Here is a 12287-nt window from a genome sequence, read left to right as displayed (position 1 = left end):
GGTTAAAAATACACAACTTGCTGGACCCAAAGCAGCATGGCTTTACTGAGGGCAGATCACGTCAGACTAATCTGATTGAATTTATTTACTATATTACCAAAGTTTTGGACCAGGGTGGTGCTGTGGACATAGCATATCTTTATTTCAGCAAGGCATTTAATACAATTCCACATAATAATATAATACAACATATTTACAAGCTAGGACTTAATCCTTGGGTGGTTCAGTAGATATGCAGTTGGCTAAAGGATAGATACCAGATTGTGGTTACAAAAGGGGTTCGCTGAGAACAGAGACCAGTCACAATTGGTGTACCAAAAGGCTCTGTACTAGGTCCTGTTCTATTTAATCTATATGTAAGTGATATAACTAAAGGTTTGTTGGGCACGGTATGTCTTTTTGCTGATGATACAAAGGTGTGTAATAGGGTTGTTATCCCTGGAGGTGTCTGTTACATGGAACATGATTTTGCATTGCTGGAAGATTGGACAAAGCAATGGAAACTGCAGTTCAATGTTTCTAAAAATAAAAAAAGTCCCCTGAGAGGGTACAACATTGGGGGAACAGTGATGGTCAGCACGCACTAGAGAGGAAAAAGATTTGGGGTACTTATATCAGATGATTGCAAAATGAGCAAAGAGTGTGTACAGGCAGTGGGAAAAGTGAATAGAATTATATGATGCATCACAAGAGGGATCACCAACAGGAGGAAGGAGGTTCTGTTTCCCCTGTTCAGAACTTTAGTGAGACCTCAATTAGAATACTGTGTCCATTTCTTGAGACCTCACCTAGACCCCTTTCACACTGGAGCAGTTTGCAGGCGCTATTGTGCTAAAAATAGTGCCTGCAAACCGACCCGAAACAGCCGCTGCTTTGTCTCCAATGTGAAAGCGCTTCACACTGGAGCGTTGCACTAGCAGGACGGGAAAAAAGGTCCTGCTAGCAGCATCTTTGGAGCGGTGAAGGATTGAAATCAATGGGGCAGCGCGGCTATACCACCAGCAAAGCGCCTCTCCAGGGGCGCTTTGCGGTGGTTTTTAACCCTTTCTTGGCTGCTAGCGGGGGGGAACACCGCCGCTAAAATGATGGTAAAGCACCGCTAATAGCGGCGCTTTACCGCCGATGCACCTCCCTCCCCAGTGTGAAAGGGGCTTTACAGAAAGATATTAGTAAGGTAGAACGAGTACAGAGATGGGTAACAACAATGGTGAAAGGTCTGGGGTATAAAACAAATCAAGAGCAACTTCAGGAACTTAATATGTACAGTCTGGAGGAAAGAAGGGAAAGGGGAGACATGATTGTAATGAACCTTTAAATACATCAAGGGGATGAATAAGGTTCAGGTGGGCAGTTTTTTCAATATGAAAACAAAACCAAGAACACGGGGACATGACCTTAAACTAACTGGAGGAAAGTTCAAAACTAATTTTAGAAAGTATTATTTTACTGAAAGGGTAGTTGATGCTTGGAATAAACTTCCAGTAGTGGTAGTGGGACAGTTAACAAGTGGGACAGTTAACAGTAAATGGCTTCAAACATGCTTCAGACAAACATAAATCTATACTCGGACAAAAAAGAAAACAAACAAAAAAAGGAACATTGAAAAAAAAAAAAAAAAGGGCAGACTTGATCTACTCTGTCATTTTCTGTCGTTACTTTTCTATGTTTCAAATTAACACCATATATGAGCATCTTTATTTAGATGATTATTCAAATGATAAATGTACAGGAAGACACAATACTTACTATGCTGTGATCCTTAACAGTTCTTCTAGTTCAGATATCCTGGCTGATATCTGCTAATGTCATCAAAAACAAGAATTTGCATACAGTTTTAGCAAACAAGATATCTTTGGAATCACTGTATATGTACATTCCCAAAGCTTCGGTTCTCTACAGGGTTTAGCAAAGAGCAAACACATTTAGTTGGGTTCTAGGCATACTCTATTTTAAACAACTTCAATCATGACTTCCACATGATGGTACCATTTTTAACTGCAGCTGTCAGTCACTGCAGTATGCTGTTTCAGGGATAAACTGAGTTACACAGAATATTATTTTAGTATTGTGGTCAGACATTAACTAGGTATGAGGAGAAACACAACAATTAATATAATTTTTTCAAATATATTTTATTCAAAGGTACTGACTAAATAAGTACAAAGTGCCTGACATACATATACAATGCTTAAACACATAAAGGATACCTGTTACCAGGAGAGCCAGTTCCCATTTGCTTATATGAAACATTTGAAATGTTTTTTTAAAAAGGTGATTTCCCTGATGTTAGAGTCTAGCCCAGCCAACTGCCATTCGCCATTCCAAAAAGAGTGCATTTATTGGCCACTGAATCATTATCATTATTATATTGGATGGGAGGAAATAGTCAACAGGGCTTGCCCTCTAATCAGTAACGTCAGGCTCCTAGCACCACAGGAAAACTAGTTTTAGAGGTGTGCACACAGGAGGTTAACAAATATATTAGTAGGTATTCTGTGGTGCCTAACCTTAGGAAAGATTTTTCTTTTCAATATGTTTATCGAGTTTTATCATATGAGAAAAATATGAACAACTGATTAATCAGCCTGCAGGGCCCGAAAGTGGAGATAAACAATTGTATAAACAAGAAAATAGGTTGAAGGACTTTGTAAACACTTATTCATGAGCAGACACGGTTCATATATGAAGAGATATATAAGAAAAATAACACTCCTCTAGAAAGAGAGTTGGTGCCCCTCCATTGTCCAGGGTCTGCAAGAGTCAAGGAATGGACAAAGTCCAATTAGGTAGACAACCCAGTCCCCATGCGCCTGAAGCAAGGGAACCACACCACCCCTGTGGGAACAATCTGTGGACGTGGGAGTACCTTAAGGTAGCGCGGAGGCCAGTCATGTCCCCTTGAGCTTGTCCAATCTAGCATCAATGAGCCGGGCTAGGTCAAGGCAAGATAATTTTGTAAATTGGCACATGGGCCCTGGAGAGAATATTGGTCAAAACCTTGTTCAGGGTAAAGTGTGTATCCTTCTAATCTCTGATATTAACAGTCACATGAGGAGTGAAGACTTTTCCCCGCATAAAACTGAACTGCTGAGAGGAAAAAAATTGAAAAGGACATAGGGAGGAAGGGGATATTGAGATATCCCATATTGTGAGAGGAGAAATAAGAGAAGAGAAGGGAAAGCTTGAGATGCCAGGAAGATCCTATAAAGAAGATGATACCTTTATATGAATGTCTGAAAGAGTAAAACCACTCATTCTGGTCCCATGAAATCTCCACATCTGACTCCCAGGAGCGGGCATTAGAAGGCTTATCTTCTCTGTTTGCCAGTGAAAAGTAAATAATCTATATGCCTCCCCTTTGATCCATGATATTGGCGCACCATTGCTCAAAAAGTGTGGATTTGGGTGGTTCAGGTTTGTCAAGCCATACAGTGTTTAGGAAGTGCCTAATGTGGAAGAGTCTGAATTTCTCAGAGGGTGGCATTTCAAGTTTGCTTAAAAAATATCCCAGGGAGAGAGGACCCATTGAGTTAAAGAAATGGCCTAATGGAAATAGGCCTTTATTCGGCCACCAACGAAAACCTTGTATATTCATGCCAGGGTGAATAGATGGGTTGTGGAATAAATAATGATAAGTGATAAGGGTCTCATGCAAGAGATTAGTGAAGTCTGTTTTGTGCAAGGCATCGCACAAGGCAAAGGAATGGTAGAGGGTAGGTGCGCCCCTTTACAGGCATACTATAAACACCCCCAGGTATGAAATTTAAAGGAATATTTCACTTTTATTGTTTCACTTTAAGCATTATTAAAATCACTGCTCCCTAAAAAACGGCCACTTTTAAAACTTTTTTTGCATTGATGCATGTCCCCTGGGGCAGGACCCAGGTCCCCAAACACTTTTTATGACAATACTATGCATATAAGCCTTTAAAATTAGCACTTTTGATTTCTCCCATAGACTTTTAAAGGGTGTTCCATGGTTTTTGAATTTGCTGCGAACACCCCAAATTGTTTGCTATTTGGCAAACAGGCGAACACCCGATGTTCGAGTCAAACTTGCATTCGACTCGAACATCGGGCTCATCCCTATTCACCAGATAGCTTGAAAGGATCCTCACTGCTTGGTGCATGATGGTCTGGTCTTATGTGTGCAGGATGCACCAAGTTCAGATTTTCCTCTCTCTGTTTAGGATTTCCCCACTGAGAGCACCGTTTGAACCACACTGGTTTGGGATATTTGCTGATTGAGGGATTTTTAAAGGCCCCAATGGCTACTTTTAGAGCTAAGGGTTCTCTCGTCTCTTATGAGGTAACCTCCTCTATGAAAAGGTGATCCCTGTGCACCCCACGTGGGTTGCCTTCATGCCAAGAAGATTCCTTGTTTTCTGCACATTTTTTTACTTTGACTGGATTCATTATAATATTGTTTTTACCATTGGTTGGTCACGCGCTATACATCTATGCCCAGGCACTACTGTATTTGATTGTATTTGTCAAGATTGTTAAAACTTCCCTGAAAACGTAGCTTAAAGGACTCCAAAACATATTGGTGTTTGTTTTTTTTGTATCAATCTTCAGTACCATCATTGAGTTTCATTTCTGCCCTGTGGCTTCTGACCACTCATTCTTCATATGTAATTTTGTATATGTAATATTTTTAACCTTTTAATTACTTTTGATAATAAGTAGTTTTTATTCACCATGTTCTTTTCATGTTTGTACATTCCTTAGAGCCCTAAAAGTCCCATTTGCTAGGGGAGTTCTTTCTCCCATTAAAGGGGATAGGGGGCAGCCTTGTCTGGTTCCTTTAATATCGAACGTTTCATAGTATCTACCCATCAGGCGTACCTGTGCACTAGGGGTCAAATAAAGTGCATGTATGATGCCCCTAAACTTAGGGCTGAATACCCATCTCTCCAAAATTTCAAAAAGGTACGACCAGGAAACTGAGTCAAATGCTTTTTGAAGATCGATACAGAGAAGGAACCCCTCCTGGGGGGACCCTCATCCCAGTGGGAATGGAGTAAAGAGATTATGTCAATGGCTCTCCTAATTTGGTCTGGACCCTGCCTCTCAGGGATGAAACCCACCTGGTCTTTTTGAATATAATTAGCGATGAAGCTAGAAAGTCTTAAAGCGAGTATCTTCATCATTATTTTAAGATCATTGTTGATAAGGGAAATCAGGCGGTAGTTGCTAACATCATTCGTATTTTTCCCAGGTTTGGGGATGACAAAGATATTGACAGATTTAAGCTTTCTGTCAAGAGGGGCTCCATCCCTTAGGGAGTTAAAAAAAATTGAGCCATATAAGAGGATAAGTAGGAGACAAATTTCTTATAGTAACAGACCGAGGACCCATCGAGGCCTGGGGTCGAGCTTGACTTTAGGGATCTGATTGTTTCTAAGACCTCCTCTGACGAGATTGGTTTGTCAAGGAGTTCCCTGTGATTTTGGGGATAGGGATGTCCTGAGAAAGGTATCCAACTTATGGGGAGAGGAGGAGGGAGAATATGTATTGTATAGGTTTGGGTAGAAAACTTGAAATGCTTCCATAATCCAAGTTGGATTCTGGGTCAGGTCACCTGTTGGGGTGCAACAAAAACAAATACTGTTGCGCACGGGTGTGTTGGCTAGGCAGTCCAAAGTTCAGGATGGACAATAGCTTTCGGCCTTGCTGCCCTCCAGGATAGGGATATCCTAGTAGTCAAACGGGAAAACAGAAAAGAGAGGGCGCACCAGCCTTGTGCATTATCCTTTGATACATTTATTTAAAAAAAAATAATAAAAAACTACTCACAAAGGTAAAAAGAAAATCACACTTATAACAGTCTTTGACTTGTGACAGTCTGTCCACTGATAGCAGTCTCCAGGTCCTGAAGAGAGAACCACTGCTGGCTGATGCATTTCAAAGCTATACCTTCTTCCTCAGAGCCTCGTTGGGGTGCAAATTTTCAGGAAAGCTAAGGTGCAGGTTTTAGGACTAAGTTTGGTTGCTAGTTTAGAGCCTATCTTGCGCTTCTGTGAATCGAATCTGGTGCCCGTCCATCTCAGGTGTTTTTCTGCTGCTGTGGTTAAAGCTAGGTTAAGATGTACCTGGGCTGAATTGAGCTGAGCTAGAGTGTCAGGAGTAGAGTTGCTTTTGTGTCATTTGCTCATAGAGGAATTCCTTCCGACCACTTCTGGATTTCAGCTTTGCGTTCACGTTTCAATTTGGAAGAAAGCTGGATGAGCTTTCTTCTCAATACTGACTTGTGAGCTGCCCATAATATTGTAGGAGGAACTGAGTCATTGTCGTTATCTACAAAGTACTCCTTCAGGGCATTTTCTATGAGTCTGCATTGGACTGGGTCACTCAATAAAACTTAATTGAGTCGCCATTTGAAGGGTCCTTCTACTCCTAAGGGGCATCTGATAGTTACCTTCATAATAGAGTGATCCGAATATTAAGCGTAAAAATGCAGTTTGACTATGATGTCCCTTGGAAGCCCATCCGTGGGTATCGGTTGTAAGGCTCTGTGAGCCCTGTCTAACTCCAGGAGGTGTTCCGGGATGTCAGGAATTAAGTCCTTAATAAAAGGACCGGACTTCTGGATAAACTTCTTTCATTAATTCCGGGAGACCTCTGATTCTGAAGTTGTAGCGTCTGGATCTGTTTTCCAGGTCGTCAATTTTGGATAAAGCAATCTCTAGCTGGTCTTGGATATCCTGTATTCTAGCAGAATTTTGGTTCATTCTGGCCACAGATTTGTCAGCCTTCTCTTCTATGACTTCAACCCTTACGCCCAGGTGCTGCAGGTCAGCATGAATTGAGGAAGTGATCTGAGCAGCAGTTTGGGATGGCCTCTATATAGCATTTTGTAGAATGCGGACATCATGGAAGGAAAATCAGTGGGAGTAAGGGGATAGTTGTGGGCCCCATTATCCCAGGCCTCCAGGTTGTCCAGAGGATCGTTCAAGGGTGTCAGGAGAAGCCATAAAAATGTCCTCCTGATCAGGGACTCGGTGGAAGCAGGGGAAGGTGCAATCAGATGGGAGTCATTCACTGTGTTAGGTCTTGGGAGGAGAGCTGCAACCCCTACTGTGTCCTGGTCTGCAATCGAAAACCTCTGTCTTTGAGTCCAGGCCTCGTGTAGCCGCGGCCGCCATTTTGGATTGGCTGGGAAGTCTTGTGGCTGAGTCCAGCTGGCAGGTGAGGTCCCTCTGGGCTGAGCCCACAGACATTGGGCTATGCCTGGCATGTTCTCCAAGCCATTGCGGGTGGAGCTGACCTGGTGCGAGCGCTTTGAAGGCTGCGGCAGGGCTTAGGAGCCCAGAGCCTATCTTGGAACTTGGAAGCTATCGCACATGCGCCTCCAGGAAAGATTTTTTAATGTTTAATATAACTGACAGGATAAATGTAATGTCTGCCTTTTGCAATATTAAAGAGTGAAACTAAACAAAAATGTTGCTGTGTGTAATGTACAGTTTTTTTTTTTTGTTTGTTTTTTTTTAATCCTGGTCTCTGAATGTCATTGCAGAGAAAATCTTGGAAAAAATTCAGGTTTCAAGTGCACATTTACTATAATTTCTACTTATATAAATTATAAAAAGCTCTTGTAGTAATTTCTTATACATTAGCAGTGCTTGTTGTAGTTCTTTTTAAGTTATGCTTTTCTTTACCTGAGTGTCCTTTCCTTTTGTTTTACTGTATCGCTATAACAGGCAATAAAATAATTAAATTACAAGTAAAATAAAAATAATCACCTTTTTTCTCTGTCAGCTTTCTTCCAATTTGAAGTTTTGATTTTTCTATTTTTGCAGGTGTACAGCTGGTATTTCACACCTTTCACCTTGAAAGCTCCCACGACTATCTGTTAATAACAGAAGATGGCAGTTTTACTCATCCTGTTGCCAGACTGACAGGTTCAGTTCTACCACCCACTATAAAAGCTGGACTTTTTGGGAATTTTACAGCTCATCTTAGATTTATATCAGATTTTTCCATCTCATATGAAGGATTTAACGTCACATTTTCAGGTAAGGAAATTTTTATCAAAGAGAAATGTGTTTTTTGGACCCTAAGACATTTAGACCTGTCATAAATACAATGTATGAAAATAAGCTCTGTTCTGGAAAACAGGTTATATGACTTTTAAAGCTAGTATTCTTTACATATATGTCATTCTTATTATTCTCTACCCTGGAATCCTCAAGATATCTTATTGGATAAATATCGTTGTAGTAGTGTATAAGCCTCCTAAGGACCTTGATTTGATTTTTTTCCCCCACAAATGTTTCATTACATAAGACTGCCCAAACTTGCTAACATGTACTGTAACAAGACTTTTACAACCTGGGAAAATGTTACAGTAGACTGTCAGACAGATGGCATGGTTTAAGCCTGCTTAATTTGATCTTGAATAACTAGCCGTTAGCAAAAAAAACAAATAAAAAAAAACAAATTGAGACTATTAAAAGAAAGCAAAACAGTATGAACAGATTCTGTTTTATTGAGTGTTATACTTACAGTCAACAGGTATCTTGGGGTGTTTCTGGGTCCCACAATGGAACATCATTCTGTTGCTTCATATTTTACAGCTTATTCTTCCTTTTTCTTCATTTTTTTAAACATTTTCTTAATGTATTTCTAATAAGGGAGGCACAAGTGTATAGAAGCTCTTTTGGTGTTAGTCTCTCAATAATAAAGCAAGATGTCTTCAATTCATGTGTGAAGTACGTTTAATGTTTATCAATTACTTTCCATGTGCAAGCAAAACTGTACAAAATATTCAATGTAAAATGTGTACATTGTTTTCATTAAATAAAGGAATCCAGCTCTCCAGTTTCAATTAAAATTTAAATATAAATTATTTAAATACCCTAATTATACTGATCATAATTGCAAGGATTGCATTAACATGTATTTACTTGTGTATGTCTTATCACTTAAATGTCCATGTGACATATATTTAACAGTGTTTTTCATTTGTTTTTAGAAGCTTGTATTTGTATAAAAATATATATAAATTGATTGAAAATATTTGCACTTTCTATTGTGCTTTTAAATAACGTGATTGTTTTGGACTGTACAGAATATGACCTGGAGCCTTGTGATGATCCAGGAGTTCCTGCCTTCAGTAGAAGAATTGGATTTCATTTTGGTGTTGGCGACTCCCTTACATTTTCTTGTTTTCCTGGATATCGATTGGAGGGGTCTAATAAACTCTCCTGTTTGGGTGGTGGCAGAAAAGTGTGGAGTACACCTCTTCCAAGGTGTGTGGGTAGGTGGTCAAATGCTTTCATTTCATTCATCAAATTTTTAGCATCAGAGGTTATTATTGTTACTGATCAGTTATTAAATGGGCACTCTAAATGATCTCCTCTATGTTTGTAAAAGTTCAAATTTATTCATACCAGTAGTTGTTTGTCACATTCAGATTGACTTGCTCTATAATGTTGAAGATTCTGGTAGTTTTCATTTAAGAGATGAGGAAAATGCTTGGATGAATAGTGAAATATCTTAAACATTGCAGAGCAGGTCTAGCTAAATGTGGCCAGCTACTACCAGTTGATCTACAAAACAGCCAGTCGCTGATGAAAGATGAAAATGTAATTTTTTTATACTGTTTTTACTTCTTTAAATTGTAGGGGTCTACATAACTATATAGTGTAGGATTGGGGCCACAGGGACATTTTCTAGTTTTCAAGCTATAGTAAATTTATGGTGAGCTAATCAAGTATTAAATATGACAAAAATTAGAGAAATACAAGTAAGACTTGAGTGTTTGGAGTAGAATATAAAAATGTTATGAGAATAGCAGGATAATTAGTTGGCAAAAGGGTTAGAGCACTTAGGAGAGCTATCAAGAACCCCACTGTGTTGGTTCTACATGCATTACAATGAACAATTCTTTAGCAGCACATGAGCATGGCACGATTTAATGGAAGAACAAATACTTGTTGCTTTCTGTGTGCAAATTGAGCTGTTCATCTCTGTGAATAACTAACTCCAGCTCACTTCATTCCTGCCCTCTCCTTGGTCATATCACAAGAAACCATCTCCTGTGTTCCTGTTTAAAGACTGGCTTTGCTGACATCCCTTCTGGCTCCTTATCCTGCTTGCTGTCCCTCTACTTGGATCCCTGACTTCTGGCCTGGCTGATTACCCAATCTAATGACTGAACTCTGGCTTGGCTGATTACCCGATCTGGTTACTGAACTCTGGTTTGGCTGACAACCAGATCCGGTTACTGGACTCTGGCTATGCTTTGACTATGCTTACTCTATTTACCTTTTTATTTTTATTAATAAACAAGTGTGATTTTACTGTACTTCTGTCTCGGTCTGGTTCATGGTTTCTGACAGTAGGCGAAGGCCATGAATTCAGAAGATACAGTCAATCCACTTGTTGGTAATATTTTTTACAGATTGGATGAGCAAGATCAATGCATGGATCAGTTTGCCATGGCGTTACAAATGCTCCTGAGTCACATGGCTCACCTGGAATCCCCCACTGTGGCTGATCTGGTACAACCTGAGTTGCAGGCTGTCTCTGCAGCTGCGTGGCACTCCATTTGCCATTGAGGCTCTTGACGAGAGACCTCTACAGCCTGCCCATGTGACTCATGAGACGGTTTAATTGTCCATGGTCATAGGGGCTCTTCACCATGAGATAATCCAATTCCACGTGATTTCCTTTCCTAAGTTTCTGCTGGTTATTGGTTATCCTTGGTTACAGAGGCACAACCCCTCTTTTGATTGGCTCCATGCTGAGGTTCTCTCCTCATCATCACAATGCAGTGAAACATGCTTCCGGAAGGTAGCCAAGGTCCTGTGTACCTCTTCACTCTCCTCCCTGCCAGAGGAGTACCGTGATTTTAGTGATGTCTTTGACAAAGGTCAAGCCGGTAGTTTGCCTCCGCACCAGCCGTATGATTGCGCAATTGACCTTCAACCTGGTGCCACTCCCCCTCATGGCCGGGTTTACCCTTTTGTCAGTCATGAAGGATAAAGCCATGGAGCAGTATGTTGCAGACGCACTTTCTCGGAGTTTCATCTGAAAATCCTCGTCTCCTGCTGTTGCTGGTTTCTTCTTTGTGAAGAAGAGGCTCAGTGAACTGAGACCTTGTATTGATTATAGGGGTCTCAATCGTTTCACGATTAAGAATGCCTACCCAATCCCATTGATTACAGAGTTATTTGACCGCCTCAAGGGAGCAACAGTTTTCACTAAGGACAGGCCATTATGAGTATCTCATAATGCCTTTTGGCCTTTGTAATGCCCCGGCAGTTTTCCAGGAATTTATTAACGATGTTCTCTGAGATTTGTTGCAGTTATGTGTGGTGGTTTATCTCGATGATATCCTCATATTTTCCAGGTCCCTGGAGAGCCACCACACAGATGTCTGTCGTGTGCTTCAGAAATTGAGAGAACAATCTCTATTGTGTAGTCATTTCCACTTCTGATTTTTCGATCGACCCAGAGAAACTTTCAGCAGTCCTACAGTGGCCTCGACCTGTGGGGTTATGTCCTCTGCAGCGTTTCCTGGGTTTTGCCAACTATTATTGGACGTTTATTCGTAACTTCTTGACTCTGGTCAAGCCCCTGACCGATATGACCAGAAAGAACAGTAACCCACAGAGTTGGTCTCTGGAGTCCATTAAAGCCTTTGATGCCTTTGTTTCTGCTCCTGTGTTGGCACATCCTGATCCTACGTTACCTTTTATCCTTGAGGTTGATGCTTCTGAGACTGGTGTTGGCACCCTTCTGTCTCAACATCCTACCTCTGAGAGTGCTATGCATCCTTGTGGCTACTTTTCCAAGAAATTGTCACCTGCCGAGTGCAATTACGAGATTGGTGACAGAGAGCTGTTGGTGATCATTTTAGCCCTGAAAGAATGAAGACATTTCCCTGAAGGTACCACTGTGCCGGTTCTCATTCTTACTGACCATAAGAATCTCACATTCTTGTCTGAGGCTAAACGCCTCTCTCCCAGAAGGGCGCGATGGGCTCTTTTCTTGTCAAGCTTCAATTACATTAGAGTAAGAAATGTAAGGGCTGACGCCTTGTCACGACAATTTTCCTCCACTTCCAAGTTGGAGTCGGTTCCGGTTCCTATGATTCCTCCTGACCGTATTTTGGCTTCGGTTCGTGCCAGTCTTACTTCTCCTTTGGGTGACAAAATTCTTGCTGCTCAGGTCGATGCTCCTCCTGAGAAACCTTGCTTTGTCCCAGAGTGTCTCTGTACTGCTGTGCTCCAGACTTACCATTCTCCCAAGGCAGCTGGCCACCCTGGTAAGAATAA

At 41.0% G+C, this 12287-nt stretch overlaps 1 protein-coding gene across 1 annotated transcript in view; it reads left to right on the top strand.

The window, feature by feature from the left end:
- The window catches only part of CSMD1 (CUB and Sushi multiple domains 1), a 3274537-nt gene that overhangs the window by 2257032 nt on the left and 1005218 nt on the right, over positions 1–12287 (top strand). The window contains exons 20-21 of the mRNA XM_073626646.1: positions 7803–8018; positions 9074–9262. Coding sequence (XP_073482747.1) covers positions 7803–8018; positions 9074–9262 — 405 coding nt within the window. The remainder of the gene's footprint in view (positions 1–7802; positions 8019–9073; positions 9263–12287) is intronic.

The sequence above is a fragment of the Aquarana catesbeiana genome, linkage group LG04 (genome assembly GCF_042186555.1).
Source record: "Aquarana catesbeiana isolate 2022-GZ linkage group LG04, ASM4218655v1, whole genome shotgun sequence".
NCBI classification, from domain to species: domain Eukaryota; kingdom Metazoa; phylum Chordata; class Amphibia; order Anura; family Ranidae; genus Aquarana; species Aquarana catesbeiana.
This window is presented reverse-complemented; position numbering and strand designations above follow the sequence as displayed.